Raw genomic sequence first — 26678 nt, 5'->3', positions numbered from 1 at the left:
AGCTGACCTTCGTGTAGAACCCGAACACATATTATTTACCTTATGGTCTTGGCCACTCTAGATGTTTATAAAGCTGCTAATAATGTGCAAGTAAGACCATGTGGGGGTGCAGCTATGTATTAAAAAGCCAAATATAGGCAGTTTTTGCAAAATCCCAAATTAGAATTAGTGAAACCTGATTGACATAGTTGTCTTTATTTCAGTTTGTTATGTAATAAAACTGTTACTAGAGAGAAGTAAAAAAATATATATATATAAGAAAATGACACAAAAGTCCATTTGTGATGTTGCAGAGCTCAGTGTGTGCGCATGCAGAGACTTTTATGTACTTTGGGCTAATCTTAGTGTAGAAATGTGGCTAAAAACCTGAAACACTGAGAGGTAACTAGGCAGAACAACACAGCTGGCGTACTCAGGTGTCCCCTGTAGAGGTGGGATGCAGAGGAACTCTGGCCATGAGGTGAGCCACTTTTCTGAAGAGCATGAGGGGGATCAAGGACAGGCCTTCCAACAAGTTATCAAGTCACTCAGAGGCGACTGAGCAAAGCAGCAAAAGGCTTTGGAAGAAGAGGAAGGACTAACTGGGCTAAGAAATGTCTGCCATGGGGGGTAAAAGCAGAACGGGCATATACCTGGGGTGCCAGGTATTGCAGTTGAGCTTTCTGGTGGTGTCATGGCGCTGTCAGTGGAACACCAGTGAAAGAGGGTGCCCAACTGGTGGCCTTGACAATGTTTTTTGCCCCTTTCTCGATGACAAGTACTGTTACAGATTCCAACAAAAAGTCCTATGAGCTGAACTAAGTTAATTGAAAAACACTAAAGATGATCAAAAATAAAAATCATTGTTAACTATAGTTTTCTAAGGAATCTTTCTTGATCATGAACGCAAAAAAGTGATATGTTTTATCCACAGGTAACGACTAGTTCAGGGACAAAATGTTTTGCCTGCCGTTCAGCTTCAGAAAGAGACAAATGGATCGAAAACCTGCAACGAGCTATCAAGCCCAACAAGGTAGATTCAGTAGAACAGATTATATTTCATCCTAGTATTACACTCTCACTGAAAAGGATCGACTACATTGCAACATTATGAGACAGTTTTAAGTAAGGACTGTTATAATGCAGTAACAGAACTCCTCGTTTCACTTCCAGGATAACAGCAGACGGGTGGATAATGTCCTCAAGTTGTGGATCATCGAAGCGCGAGACCTTCCAGCTAAGAAACGCTATTATTGTGAGCTGTGTCTGGATGACATGCTGTATGCACGCACCACCAGCAAGCCCCGCACCGACACCGTCTTCTGGGGCGAGCATTTTGAATTTAACAATTTGCCTACCATTCGTAGCCTTCGTTTGCACCTCTACAAGGAAACGGACAAAAAAAGACGCAAGGTAACGGAAGTGTCTCGTGAAGTCATTTTTAATGCTTTTCGCCTAAACATTTGCAATAAATACGTGAAATAAACATGTTTTTTCTTAAAAATCTAGGAAAAAAGCACATACATTGGCCTTGTTAGCATCCCCATATCCAGCATCACCGGCAGGCAGTTCGTTGAGCAGTGGTACCCGGTGATTCAGTCCAGTGTTCTGGCCAAAAGTGGCGGTGTTGGAAGTACCAAAGTTATCAACGCCTCACTACGCATCAAGTCTCGCTACCAGACAATGAACATCCTCCCGATGGAGCTGTACAAGGAGTTTGCGGAGTACATTACCAACAACTACCGAACACTGTGTGGGGTTCTGGAGCCTCTGTTGAGTGTGAAGAGCAAAGAGGAGGTGGCATTTGCACTGGTGCACATCCTTCAAAGCACGGGGAAGACAAAGGTAAAGAGAGGTCAAATTATGGCTTGTTGGTGTATCTTAAATAATTTATTTTCTTGTCTCCCTCTTTTCTGTTTGATTTGTGTTTTTTAATTTGCAAGAATTTTACAGAAGTACGGTTAGGTCCAAAGGTTTCTGGACAGTGGCACATTTTATTGTGTTTTTTCCTCTTTACAACAGCTCAGTGGATTTTAAATCAAGCAACAATCAAGACTGCAGACTTTGAGCTTTAATTCAAGGGATTTTATAAAAAAAAAGATTTAAATGAACAATTTAGGAATTACAGATATTACAGTGTGTTTGTGTGTACAGTGTCTATTTATGTCTGTCTCCACGTTGGGTGAGTGCTGAGTAATTGCATATGAGAGCATGAGGGTGGGAATGGATGTTTGTATCTGTGTGTGCCTGTTGGTTTGTGTCTATGTGTTAGGTTGGGTATCAGACGCCACCTCTCTGGGGACATCTCAGGCCCTCCAAGGTATGGAGGCCTATCTCCCCCCACCACTTCCCCTGCCAGTTGCAGATGCCCTCAGACATCGGTGCATTGGTGGTTCTTTGTGTCCGGGGGTGGGCGTCCAGGTACCCACCGGCTCACTCCTGGTGGCTGCTTGTCGGGGCCTGGAGCCTGGGGCTCGCTCTGGCTCCTTCGGGGGTGGGGTGCCCTCGGCCTCTCGGCCTGGGGCTCGGTCACTCTGGCACAGCTGGCTGCCGGCGGAGCTCACGGGCACGTCACTGCAACCCCCCCTGGCTTCTGCTCCGCGGTTGCTGAGCGACCCCTCATCTGGGGCTCTCCTCAGCTCTTTCCAGGATAGTGGCACGGTTGCCCCTCCCTTGGTCTCCTTTGCTCTTGGGGCCTCTGGATGTCTGGAGTCTTGATCTCCTCCATGCGTGCTTCATGCCCAGGAGGACGGGGCTGTGGCCCCCCACACCCTCTAGCAGATCATTACATGAAGGAACCTTTTAAATACAAGCGCGCTCATGCTCACAGGTGTACACACGGGTGCTCACACACACAAACTACACCCTTTTTGGCTCCTACCTCAAAGCACACTGTGCTTATTTACTTTAGTTGTTACGTGTGTTAGAAGCTCCAAAAATGAGCAAGCATAAGGATTTGAGCAAGTTTGACAAACTGTGGCCAAACTGTTTTGGCTAGATGAGTGGGTCAGAGCATTTCCAGAGCTGCAGCACTTGTGAGGTGTTCCTATTCTGCAGTGGTCAATATCTACAGAAGTGGGCCAAGAAAGAACAGTGATGAACCAGCGGCAGGTTCATGGGCAGCCAAGGGTCAGTTATTTGTAATGTTAATGTTGATGTTGGTTCTGATAATACATTTCTAGGATACACTGTATAACCACAGACCAGTCAGGGTACATGCTGACCCCTGTCCACTGTTGAAACGCCAACAATGGGCATGTTAGCATCAGAACTCGACCACGGAGCAATGGAAGAGCGTGCCCTGGTCTGATGAGTCATGTGTTCTTTCACCTCATGTGTATGACCAGGTGCGTGTGGTCTTTTACCTGGCCAGCTGAAGCAATGTGATGCTTTAGGCCAGGGGTCAGCAACCAAAGAGCCATTTGGGCCCGGTTTCCACGCAAAACAAAACACTGGGAGCCGCAAATACTTTTTGACATCTAAAATGAAGATCCTGTATATATTGTTTTTTACCTTTATGCTTTGTGTGAACAAATAAAGAGTGTTGCTTATGAAATCTATGAAGTGCTAAAGAGAAAATTACATTTTATTTATGCAATGAACACATTTTGAACTCTTAAAGAAATATAATAAAAAGGAAAGACACCCAGCTGAACTAAAATGATCCATGTAGCAAAGAAAAACTTGTGTACTGCCACCCTTATATCGCCTTTGAGCTTTTGGAGCGTAGCAGAGCCTTGACCTCAATTAAAAAAATAATTGGTGTAAAGCACTCTGCTACTAAAAAATTGAAAAATAAATATTTGCAAAATTCTGCATAAATATTTATTTATTTACTTATATTTATTTTACATGGTAAATGTGTGTGGCGAGGCTTAGTTTGCAGTGCCGCTGCATGGGAGTCGGACGCACCTGAGCGGCACCCGCAATCACGCCTCGCCACCTTAAAGTCTGTGCTCTCTTTGCTGTTGTGTTGTTGGGCTGTGAGCTGAAAAGCTACAGCCGGCTTTATGCGTACAGCAACCGTGTGTGAAAAGTGGTCAATAAAGAGATGCTGAAAAGCATGTTCATGGAAACATCGTCGGGTCTGCCGTGATATGTTTACAATGGGACTTCTGCTCCTGAACCTCTGCGCACAGTGAAGTCACTTTCATCTTTACGCAGGACTGTAAGCTGTCATCTGTGAGGCGTGAGCGGTGTTTGTTTTTAACATAGTTCGCGGTGGAGCTGCTGACATAATGTGGATCCAAAGATCCATAATTGGCCTACCTGGGGTTGAAAGTCTCAGTAAATGCACAGCGTTTCGGCGGGTACACCGGCTTCCGCGAGTGTGACGCTTATTTTGAGCGACGAAAAATAATAAAATATAATTTTATTTTTATATTTCAGTATCACAATAATCTTCCAATTTAGAACTACAAGTTTAAAAAGAACTAATACAAAAAATACACTTCAGCTAAATACTTGTCATTTATTTTCCCAAACCACGCGGAGCCGCAGTATAAGGACTAAAGAGCCGCAGGTTGCCGACCCCTGCTTTAGGCAATGTTCTGGTGGAAAACCTTGGGTCGTCCCATCCACGTGGATGTACCGCCTACCTAAGCATTGTTGCAGACCATGTACACTCTTTCAAGGAAATGGTATTTCTTGATGGCTCTTTCAGTAGGATGTGCACCCTGCCACAAAGCAACAATGGTTCAGGAATGGTTTGAGGTGTTCACCTAGCCTCAAAAGATCCAAGATCTGTGGGTGTGTGCTGGAGAAATAAGGACAATCCATGGAGGCCCCATCTCGCTACCTAAAGGACTGAAAGGATCTGTTGCTAATATCTTGGTGCCAGATTTCACAGCACACCTTTAGGGGTCTAGCGAAATCTATGCTTCAATGGGTTAAGGCAGTTTTGACAGTAAAATGGGGACCAACACAATATTAGGCAGGTGGTCATAATGTTATGCCTGCTTGGCATATGAGGCATTTTCAGAGCCTAAAAAGTAATTAGATCATTAATTGACAAGCAATACTTTTGTTAAACTCCTTGAATTAAAGCTTAATTTTCAATGCATGCACAGTATGATTGTTTGATTTCAGATCTGCTGTGGTGGTGTACAGAGGCAAAACTACGAAACAAAAGTGTCTTATAGACTTAACTGTATGTGTACTCAGCTGCACTGTAAGTGTAATCTCTTCTCAGGAGTTCCTGTCAGACATGGCGATGTGTGAGGTGGATCGATTCATGGAGCGAGAGCACTTGATCTTTCGGGAAAACACACTCGCTACAAAGGCCGTGGAAGAGTACCTCAAACTGATAGGTCACAGATACCTCAAGGAGGCTATAGGTAAGGCTGCTTTATCAGTGCCCTGCTGACTGAATGAAGGTGTGTGTGCTTGAAGCTCTAAGTAAATACCTTTTTACTTCTTACTAAAATAGGCCAAGTTCATGCATAAGTAGCATCTGGCATTTAGTGTAACCGATTGTGCCATTGTTTGATGTTGTGCTTGTTTTTGTGACATGCACAATTACTCCCGTTTGTCGTGGCTCAATTTCAGAAATGCAGTCTCTATGAAAAATAGTCTGTCGCATCAGCAGAGACAAATTATATTTTAATAGGATTTCTGTGGCACAACATTAAATGCAAATGTCTTTTTTGTTAGCTTACATCTCAAAATACAAATGAATGGGGTGTCCGGTGTAAGACAAGTGTAACTAATGCAAGTCTAGTTAGACTAGCTGATTTTCTTTTTATAAAAACTAGCTAAAATCAAACACATTTAGACATCTCCACTTTCATCCTATTTTTCATTATTTAAATGAAGAATGGTGAGAATTTAAGCTGTGCATCTCTGTGTGTGCGTGCAGCACCACTTTTATTAATCCTTGAAATAAAACAATCTGTAAAGTAAAAACTATGCATATTTTATATTTATGTTTTTAAGATTCAGCCATTATTAAAGCAGTGTTATATTCACAGTTTTACATTTATTTACTTTAGTTGCGCCATTTTCTAGGGAAAAGGAAACAAATGTACAGTATGTGCAGTTGTGTGCAGGTTCAGTTGTCATTGCAGCTTCTTTTTGTATATAGTTTTTTTTTCCTATAAAAGTAAAGACTACGTAATCTACATTTTGTAGGTGACTTTATTCGAGCCTTATATGAGTCTGAGGAGAACTGCGAGGTGGACCCCATGCGTGTCCCACCATCAGTCCTCGCTGACCATCAAGCCAACCTTCGAATGTGCTGCGAGCTCCTACTCTGCAAGATTATCAACTCTCTCTGGTCAGTCTTGTGCCCTCAGAAAGCTCTGTATGTGCAGAACTGTTCTCATTGCATATTAATTGGTGCCTGAAAGTAACAGAGGACTGAAACTTTCAGTCTGCCGTACATTTTGCCCAGACGAGTCATGTTCTCAATTTCCTTGAAAGCTGCAGAATTAAGTAGAAGTCAGTTAAAAAGGATATTAAACATTTTTTAAACTGAGGAAAAGAAACTGAATTATTAAAATAAACCCTGAACAAATACATTGTTTTGAGCAAGGAAAACTGCTCTTTTCTGTATGTTTTAAGTCTCCTGACCTTGAATTCCCAAGGGTTTCGCATAAGCTATAGCATTTTGTCTTGCTGTTCTCCCTGACAGTGGGAAATAAAATCATGTTCTTGTTTCAGCATATTTCCCCGGGAGCTGAAAGAAGTTTTTGCCTCATGGAGAGCCAGATGTGCTGAGCGCGGAAGAGAGGATCTCGCTGACAGCCTCATCAGCTCCTCTCTGTTTCTTCGCTTCATGTGCCCAGCCATCATGTCACCCTCCCTGTTCAACTTAATGCAGGAGTATCCCGCTGAACGCACGTCCCGCACACTCACGCTCATAGCCAAGGTGATGCAGAACCTGGCCAGCTTCAGCAAGTGAGTGTCTGTATTCACCTGCCCTCTTACGCCAGCTGTGACGTTACACTCATTTGATTCAGTTCAGTTTTAAATCTGCAGGCGTCTGACACTTGTGCTAGGTGGGATGGGTGTCACAGACTGACATCACGCAAATAGAGATTTGCAGTTTTGACTGCCAGGTTATAAGCTGTTACTCACCGACGTTGAACTCTGAGCCACCGCTCTGCACTCAAAGAATTGTCTTGAACATCATAACGAATTCCCCTGGTGTAACTAGGCCCCTGTGATTAGGACATCAAAATCGCACACAGTGGTAATTTATTTGACGGCTTTAAAGAACTGTTTAGGATGTGCTCTCAAGGTCACACCTGTTATACCAAAAATAACTTTTAAGATGAAACTCAGGCTTATTCTTAATTATCCCTTCTAACAGTTACAGACCTGAAACAATTAACTGATTAAACTTAACCTTCTGGATGGGCACTTTTTTGTCAAACAAGTTACAGAAAAAAAATCAAAACAACACTCTGATAAAAGAGACTCACTTTGGTGACACTGAGATAATGAAAGTAATTTCTTCCAGTCATACTCTGAGTTTTTAATTCCACACGTACATATAATAAAACATCAAAAGTAGCCAATCACATTTTATATAAAAGAGTATCTTTGAAGAGACCTTAGTTATGAACTAATCCAGTACAAATATTTTCAGGTGAACTTGATCAGAAAATTGCAGGCCATTAATTTGGAGTGTCTTAAAGTGCACACTAGGATTCCTGTTATAAGTTTTTAAAGTGTGTGTGCAACATATTCATATAACAATAAAAATCCACCCTTTTCTCCTCCTCACTTGCCTCCATAATTTTCTTCAAAACTGCTTTGATCCTTCGCTCATACCGAGAGTGCTAGCTTGTGGCTGCCTTAGCTAAAGCTAATGCTCTGGATAGCATTAGCTTTAGCTGCTTTGCCTTCATTAGTGTCTTTAAGATGTCTAAGTTCACCGGGGGTTTGATTAGGTGTGTAATTATGTTTGTTGTTTTGAACATTTTTATGATGATCCCTCGCTGTTTACTTGCTTACTGAACTTCTCGCTCAGAGTGAAGAACGTGCTAATGGCTACAGCCAAACTGTAACAACACCTGGCTGCTTATAGCGTGTGGCTGTGGGTGTGTGAGCGACTATTTGCCTGCTGTGCTTTGTTGTGCATCCATGAAACAGGCAGGCTCGTAATACGACATACGTAAGGCTGACCAGTCTGGACCGAGCGTACTGAAAATCAGGCGATCAAGCAGAATATCTTCAGTTCTTGTACTTATTAAAATTTGATGCCAGCAACATGGTTTAAACAAAGCTGGATCAGAACACTTTTGTAATAAGATACAAAGTAAAATCATTTAACAGTAGTGTTTGTTGAGTTAAAATAAGAATTTAGGTATTTAATATGTCTACTGTATAAAATGTTTTAAAAGGTTCAGAGAAACAAGGGAAATCTCCTTCTGTGAGGTTTAAGGTCACCAACTAATGCAACATTAAAAACTGTGATTCTGTCACTACACTCAACAACCAGGGATGTCAAATTCATTTTATATCGTGCGCCACATACAGCACACTTTCATTCAAGACCAGTAAAACTCCCCTTTCTGTCAGTGTAATGAAGTTTAACTACAGATTTAATCCCTGATATATCTTGATATAAGAACAAGCACTGCAATTTCAACAGCACATCTCAGTTTTTCTACACGATAACGAGATGCTGCTGTAGTAAATTAAAATAAATCAGTATGCTTGTTTGGGCTTAAAATGTAAGAAATAAATATGAAAAATTACAGAAAAAGCTTTAGTAGTTAATTCCCCAGACTGCCCTATAATTATGAAACAGAAAATTTAAAAATCACTTAAAAGAAAAAAAAGTGGACACACTGTAAAATACAAAATAAAACAAAAGACCTCCGGGAAATTTTTTATTTAAATTTTTGGACTTTTCTCTCATTTAATTTTTTACCTCTACTAAATCACTCTGAGACCCTGGGATGGTCTCTATCAGTGGATAAAGCTGTAAAACCTATTAAAATACATGTAAAAGTCCAAAATTTATGCTTTCCTTGACATTTTCCATCAGTGCCCAGTGGGCTGGATTTCAGCCTGTGCTGGGCCAATTCTGGCCCTCGGGCCTTATGTTTGATACCCCTGCTCTAAACATCTATGCATCCACAAACACATGTTAGCTCTTTCCCGCTTGGTTGCCTATTAAGGGTAACCCTTTTTTTTCTTTCCTGAAGGGAGGGGTTTCCGGCCCACTTCCAGAACTTCCAGTTTACTTACTGAAGCTACGCTCGGAAAAACTCGGAACCAATTGCAATGGTCGTTAAACCACATCTTTATTGATACACATGTTGAGGTGTCTTAATCCGTCATTAACTGCACCAATTAAAGGGAAAACATAAATGAGACAAAGAAGAAAACTGTCATGTGGTCTGATTAAAAACTTTTTTTTGGAAACTATGAAAGAAGCCAAAAGAGAGAGTCTTGGTTTTGGTATAAAGTTAAAAAGCCAGCATCCGTGATGGTATGGGGGTGAAATAGTACACTTCTGTAAAAGCTTCCTGAATGCTACATGCAGCTTTTGGGAGCAAACCCATGCTACCATTCAGATATAATCTTTTTAGGGAAGGTCTAGTTTTTGTTTGTTTGAATATTATTAATTTATTTTTTTTACAATAAGACAATGACAAAACACATTAAGCATGTATTAGAGCATTAGAGCAGCATGGCTCTGTAGTACAAGAATCCAGTTGCAAAACCGGTGATTGCAGTCCAGACTCGTCACCCGCTGAGAACATTTGATGCATTTCAAAATGAAAAATGCTACAAAGGTGCTCTGACTTGCTGAGCAGCTGAATTCCTACATCAAGCAAGAATAGGAAAATGGTTAGCAAATGCTCACAGTGTGCCGTTATAAGAAAAAAGTGATGCAATGTAGTGGTAAACATACCCCTGTCCTGGCTCTTTTGACACATGTTGCAAACATAAAATACAACATTTGCATTTATTTAAACATTAGAGTTAAGTGATTTGCGCATTATTTGGTGCAGCGTGCTGTAACACACTCATAATATCAGAATTACAGAACAACAAGAAAGTCAACGAGCCTTTTGAGTGTATTTCATATAAAACTGTAACAGCTCAAACCCTACGCTTTAGATCCGCTAACAGAGCGCGCAGCGTGTTTCCAAATTCATCTCTTGTCTTCACGTGTCCTACAAATGTTGCCTGTGATGTGTGTGCAGATTTGGACCCAAGGAGGAATACATGTATTTCATGAATGAGTTCCTGGAAATGGAGTGGGGCTCCATGCAGCAGTTTCTCTATGAGATTTCCAATTTGGACACTGGAGGAAACGCAGGAGGGTTCGAGGGCTACATTGACCTCGGAAGAGAGTTATCCATGCTCCACAGCTTACTGTGGGAAGTCATGGGCCAGCTTAGCAAGGTAGGTGGAATAACTCGATGAGTTCAAATAAACATAATAATATAAACATCAAATAAACACGATTAAAAACCCCCAAAAGACTGATGTGATGTGTGGACTGGCTGCATGTTTAATAAAGTAGAATATGAGTCAGTTTCATTGAATCTCTAATAAATATTTATTATAGCTTTAAAATATTTGTATGGCAATTTCCTGTCTCTGCGCCCTTTTTTAAAATCACTCCCTGTCAAGCCTTCACCAGCAGTATAATGAATTAAAACCTAGCTCATCAATACACAAGATAATTCCTTTTACCTTTTTATCTCGTCTTTTTTCCGGTTGGATCTTTCTCCCAGTTGGCAGTGCTGCTAAAACATGGTCAATAAAATAGCCTGCAGCGGGAAAATAAAAAAGAGTGTGGGAACTGCTGTTTGCAACCATTTGAGCTTTTTGTCTATTCTTGATTTTGAAAACCTGTCCGTTCTGCAGGATGCTATACTCAAACTTGGACCCCTGCCTCGACTGCTGAACGACATCAGCGTCGCTCTGAGGAACCCGCAGCTTCACATGCCGACAAATCACCAGCCGGACCGACCGAAGGACAGACTCTTCTCCCGCCCGTCCTTCAATCGTCTTATGTCCTCTGATTTCCAAAGTCTTATGATGCGTGACTTAAACAGGTACCTTCTTGTGTTTGTGTTTTTTCTTGCCAGCGATTCTGGACATGAAAATATATTTGCATACACCCAAAGGGAACAAAGCCACAGCAGGATCAGTCCCCGCTGTGACTCTATCAAGACAATATATATTATGCTCACTCAACCCACATAAAGACAGTTTCACAAGGGTGTAATTAGCGACAACACATAAAAAGGCCAAGAATACATAATAAGAGAGTTTTTATTAGCTCAGGACTACACGGGTGTATTTCTAAGAGCCTCTAATGCTAATGCTAATGCACCTCTTCAGGCTTTTAAAGTATTTTATCAATCAGTAAATGTGGGCACCATCTGTTCCCAGACTCTCCTGCCTAAGCTTTTTTCCCTGTGTGCTTTCATTCATGCTAGCGCTGTCAGATTGTCAAGAGACTGTTGTGCCATGACTGCCTGTCTAAATGGCCCTTTAACGTGAATAACAGTGATTACATTTTGTGGCGCATATTTTGTGTTTGTTAAACGCAAAGTGCAGTCATGTGAAAAGAACATTTGCACATGACTGTGCAATAAGTACACCCTTACTGCTTACACAGGAGGGTAAGTAGCAGTCAGCTGCTGCTAATCAAAGGTACCTGATTGACTGATTATCAGCAAGTGTGATCAGCTTTATGAAAGTTTGTTGGTCTGGAGCATTCAGGTGTGTGTTAAACGCAATGCTGGAAACTTATTTTTAGTTTCTCTGCACAAAGAACAAAACAAAAAGTTACATCTTAGTGTCTACAGGCCTCAGTTAGAATGTCAAATGTTAAAATTCATGACAGTACAATTAGAAAAAGATTGAGCAAGAACAAGAAAATGTCCTTTTGACTGATGAGACCAGAATGAGATGTTTAAATGTAATGCACAGCCCCACATTTGGAGAAAACCAAACACAGCATCTCTGCAAAAAGAACCTCATACCAACTGTTAAGCACGACAGTGGAGTGGTGATGATTTGGGTTTGTCCTGTGGACACATGTCCTGGGCACCTTGCAGTCAGTGAATCAACCATGAACTCGTCTGTATACCAAAATATTCTAGATTTGAAAACGAAATTGGGTCATGCAACATAACAATGAACACTAAGCAGAGCAGTGAATCTCTAAGAGAGTCCAGACCTTAATCAGACTGAAATGCTGTGATGAGACCTTAAAAGAGCCGTGCATGAAGAAATGCCTGCAAACTTCAAAAGAGTGGGCCCAAATTCCTCCACAATGACTGCAATTAAATTCACCTTACCAAACATTTTATTTGTTAGGGACGAGACCAGAACTAAAACTGTAAAAATTCATTTAAAATCTGCTCATTGCAAATTTAAGAGGACAGTGATGAAACACCTGGAAAGTCAACATCAGGAATGACACACCTGCCGGCGTTAACTCCAAGAGGTATCCCACTGACAGAAATCATTCGTCGGATTAGATAATTGTTTTTTTTCTATAGTGTATACTGTACTCTCATAGTTGTAATGCATGACTTGCTACAAGGCCTCTAGTGTCTAGTAGGAAAATAAAATCAGTCCGCCAAAATCGAAAACTAAGACTTTTCCCATAAATACTCCCTACGTATACAGTTTTTATTTATTTATTTTTTTTGTACTTCAGATGGGGTGTGGAAATTATGGTTATAGAGTTCATTTTGTGTGTCACCCATTCTACCCTGCTGGATCACTCACTACTGAAAAACGCACTTTTATTTAGTTTCAAATGTGCGATTTCAAATTCGACTGCTACACTTTGGAAAAAATTTAAGCTATTTATCTGATTATTCAGATTTATATATATATATATATATATATATATATATATATATATATATATATATATATATATATATATATATATATATATCAGTTTAAATCAATACAAGCAATAAACAGGGGTTACAATATTAAAATACCTCCTTTGTATCAAGGAAAAAAAATTGCCAGCTCTGCAGTTGCTGGACTGCTGAACTGCTCTACCACCTGAGCCAAAGCCACATGACAATCAAATGGGATAATCGAAGATAATGAGCAGAAATATCTTGATGGAGCTCTTTGGTAAGGTGTCTGTTTATTTTTTCTTTAGTTCAATAGACATCTCTCGCCTGCCGTCCCCCACTACTGGAGTGTCAGCTGTAGAATCCCTCACGTCTAACCTGAACATGAGGCGGCACGCTGAACGCGACCTTCGTTCGTCGAGGGAAGTGTTCTATGTGACCCGCCCACCCCTGGCTCGATCAAGCCCTGCGTACTGCACGAGCAGCTCGGACATCACAGAACCTGATCCGAAGGTACTGTGGGTCAGTCACCTTGCATGTGTGATAAATTTCAAAAATCTTTTTTTTCATGGATGCCAGACTGCCACACTTGTTAATACCACCCAGGATAAACAACAAACCACTAATGACTCTATTAGAGTCTGAGAAATTCAGACCCTGTTAACAGTCAGTGGCGTCCCATGTCGGACAACAAATTGGTTGGTTGTTCGTTATTTAAAAGGGACAGTCCACATTAGTAACCATATCTATGAGCTTCAGATTGGTCCCAGAGCTGTTTTTCCCATCTTGACAGATGGTCATCCTAAAAACAACATATAGGCATATATTTTCTTTGCCATGAGCCAAAAAAAGCTATTTATTAGTATCTATGCTTCTCTTTGGTGCTGTATTGTTTTCTTCTGTCTCTCAGGTCCACAGTGTAAACAAAAGTGTGTCTATGATGGACCTTCAGGACTCTCGTATGAACAGCATTTCCAACCTGAACTCTGTGGGAGACATGCTCACCTCCTCTCAGGCCTCCATCGCAGGTCTCGGCCACAGCTTTGGGAACCTCGGCGGTCCTCTTCGTATGGGCGGGCATTTGCCGAGTGGTTCAGCGGGCTCTGGTCTGAGAATAAGCCAGATGGGTCATGTAGGGGGCCCGACCGAATCCATCTCTCAGCAACAGCAGCAGGCAGCAGCAGCTATGCACTTCCCCCTGTCTTTCCAGAACCCACTATTCCATCTGGCCGCCCAGAACTCCCCGGCTCAGTCGGCCCAGCCTCCCCCTCCTCTTCTCCTCGCCCCTGAGCCTGAGAATGGCCATCACGACTACCCACCGGCCTTTGGCAACAGTGCTTTCTCTCGCAGCGAGGACTTGTCCGCCCTGCGGTCACAGAGCAGTCTGGTACAGCCGAGCATCGTCCACTCACACAGCTACAGTGATGATTTCACCCGGCAGAATCAGAGCAATGACTATGCCTGGCACCAGCTGTCGCTGCAGGTTCAGGTAGGAGTCTAATTTTTCCTGACACATAGAATAAGAAAGTTTGATGTTTCTTTGGGTTTCATAAATAACAGCAAAACATATACAGTTAGGCTCATATGTATAGGGACAGTGACTACATTTTTGCAGTTTGCTTCTGAAGACAGCTACAGTGGATTTTAAATTAAACAATCCATAATACGTGATTTAAGTCCAGAGTTTGGGCTTTAATTCAAGGGATTTAACAAATGTATGTCATTAACTGTTTAGGAATTTGCAGCCATTTCTATACATCAAAAAAATTAGACTGGAAAATTTTTAAATATGAGGATTTTTTTGAGTTTTCAAAAATTATATGGTGGCTCATCTGATGCTTTTTGATTTTTCTGATCTCATATGAAGCAAATCTCTTAGAGGACTTACTATTTAAGCTGCTTTAGCCTGACAACAGTTGTATCTGCAAGCCACTTTGCAACCTCCTCCTTTCATGCCATCTTTATCTGTTGTCATCAGTGTTTTCATTGTTTTACATGCATGTTTTGCGTCTGCTCTCCTTGGAGATGTCAGAGTAGATTTAAAGCATTAAATAGTACTGCACCCCTTTGTTTCTTAAAAGAATATATTAATTTAAAAAATTATATTATAAAAGTTATATAAACAATGCATTTATGCTGGCTATTTTTGTTAAAACGGGTATCATTTTGTGTTGTAATACAGCAATGTGCAAATGTCTGGAGTAACACTTTGTTTCTTTATATTTTTGCTTCCAAGGAGCCAGACTTTCATTTTTTTTTCACTTTTTCTCAAAAATGGTCTTGAACGGTACTTCATCAGGCTTTCTTTGGACTTTGAAAATGGTCAGGTACAAGGACTGAACTGAAAATGAGTGAAAAAGAAACCGGAGGAGTGTTTTGTTTGGTTTTTGTGATTCACTTAACTCTAAACTATGAATCATTAAGGCATAAAAAGGCACCTTACTCAAGGGATAAACCAGTGTTTTCTACACACAACATATAACTTAGCAAAAAAATAATTTAAATGTTATATTTTGCCATTTTGTTACTTTGTTTTTATAGACACATCATTTGTTCCCTGTATTTAAATCAGTGAAAAATGCCAAAGATAACGCAATTTGTCAGGCCCAAAAGCAAAATATTTTTGCAACAACAAGGTGATTCCCAAAGACTGATTAGCTGTGACCTTGGCATATCTTAGCTTGGTGTGCAGTGCGTCCTTAAAAAAAATCTGAGGAAACTGAACAAGAGGACAACAGAAAAAGAAGCGGTAGGCCTAAAAAATTATTTGCAAAAAATGAACAGTATCTGAAGAAACGGGGAAAATATCCAGCAGAGAGCTAACACAGGACCTGAAGGAAGTATCTGGGCCTTCAGTTTAACTACTGTTCATCAGAAATAGTTTCAGTGGAAGGGTGACTGTGAAGAAGCCATTATTAAAGAAAGGAAACATGGAAAAAAGACTTCGGTATGCCAGATTACACAACTGGACTGAAAATCAATGACAACAGGTCCGATTGAGTAAAAAATTTGTAATTTTTTGGTTCAAGTTATCGTCATTATATATGGACGAGCTCAGGGGAGTGACAACCATGAGGGTCTACAGTCATCTGTAAAACATGGTGGAGGCTCTGTCATGGTTTGAGGCTACATTTCTGCCACTGGTGTTGCAGATTTGGTTAAAATTGATAGACATGCAATGTTATCTGGGAACCAGCCTTATTTTTCAGCATGATCCCAAATGCACTGCCAATGCAGTAAAAGCATACCTGGATAGAAAAACTCACAATGGCACACTGTCAGTCATGGATCTTGGCATAAAACAGAATAAAAGGCAGCAGATATCCAAAAAGAGCCGTGAATGTCCATCAAGAAACCTGGAGAACTATTCATGCCGATTACTTAAAGAAATTATAATAAAGCTTTGTCAGTTAGTTAAGGCTGCATTGAAGAATAACCATGGTCATACCGAACACTGACTTTTAAGCTCATTAGAATTATATAGCAGTTTTTACCTCATATATTGCATTTCCATGTATTTCCATGTTTGAATAAATGCTTCGCCAATTTCCCACTTTCCTAGCAAATATAGAGCAACAGGAGGTGATTCAGAACAGTTGCACAAGTTTTTTTGTTTTTTTTTAAATTCCCTAAATATATGATTTAAAATATCACTACTGCGTCTTTTGCATGTTGTGATGAGGACGGCCACAGCCAAGCTCTGTTAAAAAAGATCTGTATTGTTTTGGTTGTTTTTTTATAATTCCCAGCCAAATTGCCTAACATACTTGCCATTTATTCTTAGTGTGAGTTTAACACCTCGACTGAGTCACTGAATTCAGATTAGCAGTTGGAGTCCATTAGGTCCTCCTTGCACTTTTGTTTTCGCTGTGTTGAGACTGGTTGTCAGATTGCATATAAAGCTCAAATGTTTTTTTGTTTTGTTTTTTTAAATGGCCCTTTCCTGAGCTGCATGATATGCAAATGCGACAGAAACCTAAGGGTACTTGACAGGCTACAGACAACGCACTGAAGTATCATTCACTCGCCTGCTCTGCTGAACTTTATAGAGCGCTTGACATCCATCACACACTGTGTCCTCATTTCGACGGAGCTGGATACTCGCGGTCGGTCAATAGGGCAGGAAAAAGTGTTGAAATGCAGATACTACGCGGGTAGTTATTAATCAGTCTGTGTCGTAAGATTGAAAACTTGAGTTAAAGCAATTAAGTTAAACTGCCATTTGTTTAATAGAGTTTAGAGATTCTCGCATTTTACAAAAAATGTAAATGAAACGGCTTGTAGTGAACTTTTTGGCTTTTTGGGGCTGTTGATCCATCACAGTGACAAGTTTACTATGACATCTGTGTAAAATGATAGCGTTTAATGACGGTGTCATGTAGTTGAGCTATTTCTGTCCTGATGCGTGGGCTTTAATGGAACAAACATCACAAGCCTCCTGCGTATTAATGCAGATGGTGTAATCAGGAGAGTGCTTTATGAATTCATTACCTTTCCATCTATCTGTTTATTCATATGCATACGTCTGATGTTTTAGCACTAAATGGCTATTCATGACCATCCACACCTCTCGGGTTAACTGGGGCGGGTGTGTTTATGTCTCCAGTGTCAGAACGAAACATCAGCTTTTGGTGGTTATATACTCACCTGAAGGCCGAACCCAGAAACCCTGGGTTTCAATTAATATGTGTGGCACTGAGGTAGTAGCCATTAAATACAGAGCAAAGTAAAGGTTAAAGACAGGCTGATGTCCAATCAGCTGCTTTTGTGTTTTCACATGCACCTCTGTTCAATAAGTCAGAAAGGTTGAGTGAGTATTATTAATTATTTGCCTTTAATTCTCCTCTTCTCTTAGGAGTCTCTTCAGCAGCAGCACCTGATGGGCGTCACATCTCAGACACCCACAGGCACAGGCACGCCTGCATCTTTGGCCACGCCTCCCACCACAGTCCATCCTGTCCGCCAGACATCCATCGCCGCCCAGCACCTCAAGTCCCAGCGGTCCATTAACACCCCGGCCACTTCCACGCCTCCAAAGGTCCGTCCTCAGAGCAGAAACCTCCTCCTTAACTCTTCTGAAACAAACTCGAGCGGCAGTCAGCCAAAATCCCGGCAGGCTCAGCAGCAGCCACAACAGCAGCAGCAGCAGCAGCAGACGCAGCAGCCGACGGTGCAGACGCAGCAGGACGGGCAGCTGTCGGTGACAGACAGTCCGGCTCCTGGGCTCCCGTACCAGACGAGCTCCGCCAAAGAGAACCAAGTCCCGCCGGCAGGCGCAGAGGAGGCAACGGACACGCCCACAAAAAGCACCAAGAAGCCTCAGCAGTCACAGCTGCAGCCGCCACAGCAGCATCTGCTCAAGCCAGTCGTCAATAAGCAGGTGAGTTTCAAAACAACAAAAATATACACAAGAATCACTGTTAAATGTCATGGGACAGAATCTAACTACTTAGACCAATACGTGCTTGTTTCAGGGTTCTCAGTCCACTTTGAACACCCCGTCCCTGAATGAGCGGACGGTTGCCTGGGTGTCCAACATGCCACATCTCTCTGCTGACATCGAGAGCCTGCGGCCGGACCGTGAGGGCCAACTCAAAGAGTACTCAAAGAGTATGGATGAGTCACGGCTGGAAAGGGTTAGCAATTTTTTCCCCCCCTACACCTCTTCAAATAATACACATAACGTTTGCACCTTTCGTCCACACGTAAACGGCGTTTTCGGTCACTGAAAACGGAGATTTTTAAAAACTCCGGCCAGGGTGGATATTTTTGAAAACTCAGTTTTTGCATTTACGTGTGGATGAGAAAAACAGAAAACGCAGCATCAAAGGTGTGCGCCTTTTTTGACGTCACACTGTGCGCCACGTTATTGTTTTGGTGAAATGAATTTCTACAATACTGTTACTGTTAATTGTACTCTCTGCAGTTTTTAAATGCTTACATATACACACAGTTACTGTCCCTCCACACATACCACTCGGTTCTGCTTCTATGCTCCATCCTTGTTTACTATTTCCCACCGAGGCTTCTAGACTTCTGATTGGCCAACATTTCTACACGGTTAGGAATATATCGCCACCTGTTGCTTTGGCATGTTCCTAGCAGCGTTTTCCTTCATTTCTGCGTTTACGTGTGGACGGGATTATTTTTTTAAAAAGAAAACGGAAAATCTCCGTTTTCAAAAATACCCGTGTACGTGTGGACGTAGCCTCAGTTAATGCAATGTGTTTAGGCTCTGTGGCTGCAAACCAGCACAAATTATCACCCTTCCACCACTTGACAGCTGGTATGAGGTGTTTTGTGCTGGTGTTTGGTTCCTGCAAAACGTGGTGCTGGTCACCGGGCTCTCTGTCCTGGTCGTTGTGTCCTTGGGCAAGACGCTTTACCCTACTGCCTACTGGTGTTGGCCAGAGGGGCCGATGGCGCGATATGGCAGCCTCGCTTCTGTTAGTCTGCCCCAGGGCAGCTGTGGCTACAACCGTAGCTTGCCTCCACCAGTGTGTGAATGCGAGAGTGAATGAATAGTGGCATTGTAAAGCGCTTTGGGTGCCTTGAAAAGCGCTATATAAATCCAATCCATTATTATTATTATTATTATTATTATAAAGCATGGTGATGACTGAATATTGTGTTGCTGTGTTTAAAAAATAAAACAAACACAAAAAATGCAAATTCTTTTTTTTTTAAAGTCAATGAATGCGGGAGGACTGTCGTATGCTGGCATCTGTCACAGCTGAGGTCGTCAACCAAATGTTCTCCCTCAGATGCCTCATAATGTTTAGGATACTGCGTTGACAGATTGGCCCTGAGGGTACAAATTGTACAATCAGAATCAGAATACTTTATTGATCCCTGGGGGAAATTATTTTTTGTTACAGTGCTCCATTTTAAACCAACATTAAGACAAGACAGACAATACGCTAACTAAGAATAGTACAATATATACATATATATACATACATACATACATAAGTCACTTATAAATAAATATTTGGAAAAGAAACGTGTAGTTGTAGCAGCAAACAGTGTGTTAAGTGGATGCGTTGTACAGGGAGATGGCCACAGGCAGGAATGATTTCCTGTGTCGTTCAGTGGTGCTTTTCGGTAATCTCAGTCTCTCACTGAACGAGCTCCTGTGACTGACCAACATGTCATGGAGTGGGTGGGAGGTGTTATCCAACATTGTCTTTATCTTGGACAGCATCCGCAACACAGTAAAAATCAACAAAAAGACAAACTGGTGTGTGAGGATCTTTCATTTCTGTGTGGATCAGTTGAATCAGACTGATGCAGAATTTGATATTTGCTCTGTGCACAAGTTTGAGTTCCCTTGTGAAATCACACATATGCACAAATGGTCAGAACAGGACTTGTAAAAATAGCAGCCACGCTGGAAGCAGCCCAGAGGTGCACAAGGAGATGACCTCAAATGGAAGATTGGCTAAATATAAAAAGAGTGCAGTTGATTTTTATACATATGCATGCTTCTCTTGCCTCCAGATTGGAGCTTTAACACAATTATGCAGGGGTATTGGCAGAAAGCATTTTGTATAATGAATAACTCCCACACTTGCGCCTATTTTAGAAACAATGCAGTGCTTAAGAGATTGAAACTGGTGCACATTAAAGCCCAACACTACTCCACTTCACATTTATCCCACTTGTTGCTCAGCATAAAAGAGAACTGAACAACAAAGTGTCGTCTCCATGGATAAAATCACTCATCATTCAGGATTTTTTTTTTTTCAGAATACCAATAATGACATGAGTGAAGTGCAATTATTTCATTCATTCTTTCAGGTTAGAGAATACGAAGAAGAAATTCACTCGTTAAAGGAGCGACTGAAGATGTCTCATCGCAAACTTGAAGAATACGAGCAGCGACTTCTGTCGCAGGAACAACAGACCAACAAGATCCTGCAGCAGTATCAGAACCGCCTGGAAGACAGCGAGCGCCGCCTGAAGCAGCAGCAAATGGAGAAGGACTCTCAAATCAAAGGCATCATCAACAGGTGATTAGTGTGGCGTTCAAGCTCAGGCTGGTAGACGTGAGGCTGTGCCAGTTACTGCCGGGCTTCATCGTGCTAATGAGATTTATCACACTGATATACATTTTTTTTAGTTGGCTCGCACACCAAAACTTTAAGTCAACACTAAGTTTCAAAATAATGCCCAACATCACAATAAAATATCTAACTGTAAAGTGGAGTGCGATGAAACAGAAATGGTGCTTTTAGCATGGGTTACACTCAACACTCATGGGACCTGGTCAGATAAAGACTTCTGTCATTAGCAGTCCATTTTGTTTAAAAGCACTGCGAGCTGTAGACTGAAGCTCTAAAAGGTGGTTAAAAGATGGTCACCAGCTTCTCTAGGTTTCCAGAAATTGCCTCTAGCTGTTCTGAAGCTCAGAATAACACCGCTCGGCTGAGTGGAGGAAGCAGCATTAAATGCCATTCGAAACTAAACTCAAAGACCTTCACAAACTATGACTAAATATTAAGTACTGAAATGCAGCTTGCGTCATGCCACATGTATCATTGTTCAGCATTTTGGGAAACGTTCTCTTTCTTTCTTGCAGAGAGTTTAGAGAGAAGATTGGAGACAGTTAGCATTAGCTTAACCGTAGCGTTAGCATTAGTTTTTAGATTTCTGTTGGGTTTTTTTTTATAGGATTCAGAGGATTTCACTATGTATTTCTTACTTACTCACTTACTTTTGAAAACTCTTTACGCCAAGCTAAACGCCCCCTGCTTTGACTCTGTGGAATTTTTGTGTAAAATCAACTGATCGTCACCTTTTGTGTATTCATCCACCTATTTTTACGCATGTTACACAGCACATACAGTGGATACTGCACTGTGCAAATGTTTTGAGGCGCTGCTCATTTCTTTATATTTTGCCTGGAAAAATGGTAAATAGATGTAGCAATTAACAGAGTTAATATAATTTTAACCCCCCCGCCCCTTTATTCTTCAACACAGCCTGAACCCCTTGATGCAGCTTTCATGTCATTTCTTTAAGTAGTCTTCATGAATAGTTCTACAGTCTTCTTGAAGGACATTCAGAGCTCTTCTTTGGATGTTGGCTGCTTTTTTTGTTCTGTTTTCTGTCAACATGATCCCACACTGCTTTATAATGTTAAGGTCCAGGCTCTGGGGAGGCCCATCCATGACTGATAGCATTCCACTGTGTATTTTTCTATCCAGGTAGGCTTTTACTGCCTTGGCAGTGTGTTTGGGATCATTGTCATGCTAATAAATGAAGCTGTTGCTGTTATGATGTCCAGATAGTATTGCATGGCACCTCAAAACTAATATTACCTATCTCAGTTTTCATGCGATCTCTAATAACGCTATCTTAAATTCTGAATATTTATAGATGACTGTAAACATTTATCTCAAATTTGAAATTTACATTCATCACTCCTTAAGACCTGTTGCCATACCTCAGCCTTTTCTTCCTGCTTACCTTCCTTAAGAATGGCTTCTTGACAGCCACTCTTCTATTCAGATTATTTATGATGAGGCTTGAGTGATCAAACAATAGACTGACCAAAGGTCCAGATGCATCTCTCACTTCCTGTGTCAGTTTTTTGCTGGATTTTTTTTTCCGTATGTCTTAAGGATGAGACTTTCAGATACTGTTCATCTGCTGTAGATGTTTTTTAGGCCTGACGTCTCTTTTTTTTTTGTCAAGGAGATATCAAGGAGAGATTTTCCTCAAAGCTCTTTTAGGAATCACCATTGTGGTTCAACGATAATATTCTATGCCTCTCAAACGGTGCAATCTTTGGCATTTTTCATAAATTCAACAGAAAAAAATGAGAACACACTGCTAGTAACAACGTTCCTGAAGAAACCATTTCAAATTGGTTCTTTGATAAGTTGTCTATGATGTGTAGACACAACACTCATTCATCCCTTGAGTTTCTATGTTTCAGTTATGCTTGAATAAAGATCACTTTTTAAAAAATCAAGAAAGTCTGCCTCCTTCAAAGCGAAAGATAAAGAAATGAGGGTTCACTCAAGCCTTATGCACAGTATGGTATAATCACAAGTATTCTTCTTTTAGCTGCTCCCATTAGGATTAGCCACAGTGGATCATCTGCCTCCATGTCATCCCAGCACTCTGCATGTCCTCCTCAGCTACATCCATGAACTTCCTCTGTGGTCTTCCTCTTTTCCTCCTGCCTGGCATCTCCATAGTCAGCGTCTCTTATCCGATGGATCTACAATCCTCCCTCTGCACATGTCCAACCATGTCAGTCTTGCCTCTTTGGAAAGCTCAACCCGAGCTATCCTTCTGAAGTAGTCATTTCCAATCTTGTCCATTCTGGTCCTTTCCAATGAAAATCTTATCTTCAGCTGTTCCACCTCCACCATTTGTCTTATAGTTAGTGCCACCAACTCCAAGCCTCCTCTCAGCCTAGCTTCAACAACTCTTTCCCATATCTTCATGGTATGGCTCATGAGCTTTATTCCACCCCCTGTAGTTATTACATCTCTTCTCATCGCCCTTGTTCTTTAAAACTGGTTCTAGTGCATGTCTTCTACATTCCTTAGACATCTCATGTGCTAAAATCGAGTTAACCACTCTGGTCAATAAATGCTCTGCCCTCTCTCCTAGATATCTCCACATCAAATATGTCAACCACCTTTGTACTCTTCATCCAACACTGTGCAGGATTCTTCCTTCTTCAACTTCCATCACTTAATCTTTGTCTTTACTCACTTCCTCTTCTCGATTGTGTGTCAACCTACACACTGCCATCCGATCCCCTGACACCACCTTGCAGAGTTGTATCTGTTTCACATTGCACCTTCTGCATAAGATGTAGTCCACCTATGTACACGCCACTCTTATACATACATGCTGTATATTCACAAGTATGCAAGGCTGAAATTTTGGGAGCACTGCATGAAACAAAATGCATTAAAGAACGAAGGAAACAGATTTATTATAGATGTGCCACTAGTGCATTAGACTAAAACATCCCATCTGTGCGAGTGGTTAGACTTTAATGGTCCGTTCCCACCTAATGTGTCATTCGTCACAAAAACTGCAGGAAAATTAAAAAAACTTACAGCGAGGGAGACCGTTCATATTGGCTGTGCATAACCTGTAATCGGAGGTTTATTCACCAATCAGCAGCTGGCTCTGTTTAATAAGTCCAAGAAAGGGTATGAAGAGTGTAGTGTAGTGTAGTACTTAAAAAAGAAAAAAATATATATGTAAAAATTACACACTTGTCCTGTGGGTGGCCTAGTATCTTTCAAGCTTTTATCCTCTACCAGAGGCCTGCGCAGTATCTTAGCTGTTCCTAGGACTGCGCTCTTCTGGACAGAGATCTCGGATGTTGTTCCTGGGATCTGCTGGAGCCACTCGCCCAGTTTGGGAGTCACTACACCGAGTGCTCCGATTACTACTAGGACCACTGTTACTTTCACCCTCCACATCTTCTCAAGCTCCTCTCTCAGCCCTTGGTATTTCTCAGGCTTCTCATGTTCCTTCTTCCTGATGTTGCTAACACTTAGTATGACTACATCTATCCGGCTGCTATATATCAGCAGTAAAAGACTGATGGGGTATTGGTGAATGCCATAACTACAGAACGAGGTGACATTAGAGTTTAAAACTGAAACCATAGGTGCATCTACTAAAACTCATTATTATTCTGAGTTTGATTCTCAGTGTTCTCAAATTTAAGGACAGAGGTCAAGTTTTCTAATAATCTTGTGAGTTTGATGAAGAAAAAGGTAGGATTTTGAAATTGATATCATAATTGCATCTACCAGGGGGCTGAGGAGAAGCACTGAGAGCTGCCAGTATTTTCTTTAATTTTGTTTTTGCAGTTTTCCACCATTTGAGATGTGACTCGCATACACAGCATCATTATTGTTCTTGTTTTATTTTTGTTTTTCTCCTTTCTCCACATTGGTTAAATGGCATCAGACTTTTGTTTCCACAGGGTACCGTTTACTTGCTGAGTAGAGTCGAGATAATCTCAAACCTTCAAACACAAAGCAAATTAGGCATAATTCCCAAATGTGGTACATTTAAATATAACTAATGCCAGAAACTTCACACCCATTAAACTAGAATATCAATGTAAACACTTCTGGTGTGGTTATGTGTCAAGTTATTTAACACTCATTGATTTTACTGTAGTAAGTATTAAAAGGAGGAGGAAACCAGGCCAGAATAACAAAGATGATAGCTTTGGGGCAAATACTACTTGGAATGAAGTTGAGTTTATAACTAATGAGATGCTGGTGTACCACAATAAATTCCTTTCTGAAAGCTACATTTTTACAAAATGCACAAAGCTAACATGTCATCTCATTGGGTTGAAACCATATGAAAAGATGGGTGTACACTTAACCGTCTTAAACACACTCATTTCACAAATTCTCTATCTCCGCAGTTGAATGTGAACTTCCTCAGTAGCTGAATCAGAGCCTCCGGAGGCTCTGATTCAGCTTCAGGCAGCTCTGAGGATGGCTGAATGTGCCCACAAACATGTCAAGACCTTAATATCATCATATGGCCGCATAATCCTACAGTAAAAATGAAGAACACCGGCTTCATTATTCTATTTTTGTCAACCGGTATGTTTGTTTCTATTTCCCTGTTGTCAGACTCATGGCTGTGGAAGATGAGCTGAGAGGGGGTGCCATTCCTGATATTAAGCCTCGAATCCTCACAGACCAGGTTTGTGCCTGTGTCTACCTCTTTTATCATCCCTATTCGCTAATCCAGTCATGTCCTAAAACACTTTTGCTTCATTCTTGCATCACATCCAGAGCATTTGCCGCAAAGCCAGTGCAGGGGAAAAGTTTGCAGCTGTCATACACGCCGCTTATCCCCATCTTTCAAAAGTACATATGTCACATCTGAAATCACATCTTACCATTTACTGCACACGCCTGAAGGGGGAATGGCGCTGATTCTCAAAATCAACACCTGGGGTTTATGTACTGAGTGTGTCTATGTGAAGGAATAGCACGTCTTCAACACAGAAACCGAATGTTATTTACCACAAAAACACGCATTCATCATTAGAAAACCTTGACTGTGACTCACCAGCAGCATCACAGTAATCCTTCAGGGCTTGGTTTCATGAATGCACCATGTGGGCTGAATGGTGACGCAGGTGAAGAGGCTGCGCGCGGCTGCTGAGTTAGTGCCGAAATGTGCTGTACTTAAAAATATACTGTCACCTTCTTTTGAAGCTCTCGGTGTCAGGAGCAAACAGTAAAAATAGCCTCTCGAAAATACAGACCACACATAGAAATCTTCAATGGGCCTGCTGTGAGATTGTAAATGTTTTTACACCAGACTTCTCAAACAAATGTGAGTGAGTGATGAGGAAAAACAATCAAACCTTGCAACCAAATTTAGACCCTAGTAAAACAGTTTCATTTGGGCTAAGTGCTAAGTAGGATTAGTCTTTTAGCTCAAAGTGCTGTCATGGGGTAAATACTCGCTGAAGAAGAATAAATGTGTTGAGAAATGTTATTCCTTCAGATCGGGGGAGTTGTGCTAATTACGATGAGCCTCCTCATGACCGAAACTGAAATTTAAACAAATGGTTTAAGACATGTTTGTCTGCCTTCTTCAAAGGAATTAGATGGAAAAAAAATCTTTATAGAAGATTTGAAACTGCTGCTAGCAAACGTTAGCTTAGCTTAACACCAAGACTGGAAACTGGGGGGAAAAAAGCTACTCTGGCCTTTTCCAAGGTGTCTTTCATGCACCTCAGAAGCCTCATTATTGATGTATTAACAGCAGATTTGGATTAAAGCTAATATCAAACTAAAAAAAAATCTATGAAACTGAGCCTGCATTGTTTTGGTTTACTCTAGATTAAAAGTGAATAGTAGGTTATGTGTT

At 41.2% G+C, this 26678-nt stretch overlaps 1 protein-coding gene across 4 annotated transcripts in view; it reads left to right on the top strand.

Annotated features, from left to right (window-relative positions):
• Nucleotides 1-26678, top strand: part of LOC146683071 (ras/Rap GTPase-activating protein SynGAP-like) — a 54391-nt gene that overhangs the window by 22841 nt on the left and 4872 nt on the right. For 2 of the 4 annotated variants that reach the window (XM_085445154.1, XM_085445150.1), the window contains 14 exons: nt 914-1012; nt 1132-1392; nt 1489-1824; nt 5171-5315; nt 6109-6253; nt 6640-6876; nt 10146-10347; nt 10816-11006; nt 13091-13295; nt 13693-14271; nt 17638-18162; nt 18257-18418; nt 20583-20794; nt 25424-25496. In XM_085445154.1, coding sequence (XP_085301280.1) covers nt 914-1012; nt 1132-1392; nt 1489-1824; nt 5171-5315; nt 6109-6253; nt 6640-6876; nt 10146-10347; nt 10816-11006; nt 13091-13295; nt 13693-14271; nt 17638-18162; nt 18257-18418; nt 20583-20794; nt 25424-25496 — 3372 coding nt within the window. The remainder of the gene's footprint in view (nt 1-913; nt 1013-1131; nt 1393-1488; nt 1825-5170; nt 5316-6108; nt 6254-6639; nt 6877-10145; nt 10348-10815; nt 11007-13090; nt 13296-13692; nt 14272-17637; nt 18163-18256; nt 18419-20582; nt 20795-25423; nt 25497-26678) is intronic. The other 2 variants (XM_085445152.1, XM_085445153.1) reach the window with 2 other exon arrangements.

This window comes from Copadichromis virginalis, linkage group LG22, assembly GCF_057382275.1.
Source record: "Copadichromis virginalis isolate Kocher_CV1m ecotype Utaka linkage group LG22, C_Virginalis_male_GT1.1, whole genome shotgun sequence".
Lineage (NCBI taxonomy): Eukaryota > Metazoa > Chordata > Actinopteri > Cichliformes > Cichlidae > Copadichromis > Copadichromis virginalis.
This window is presented reverse-complemented; position numbering and strand designations above follow the sequence as displayed.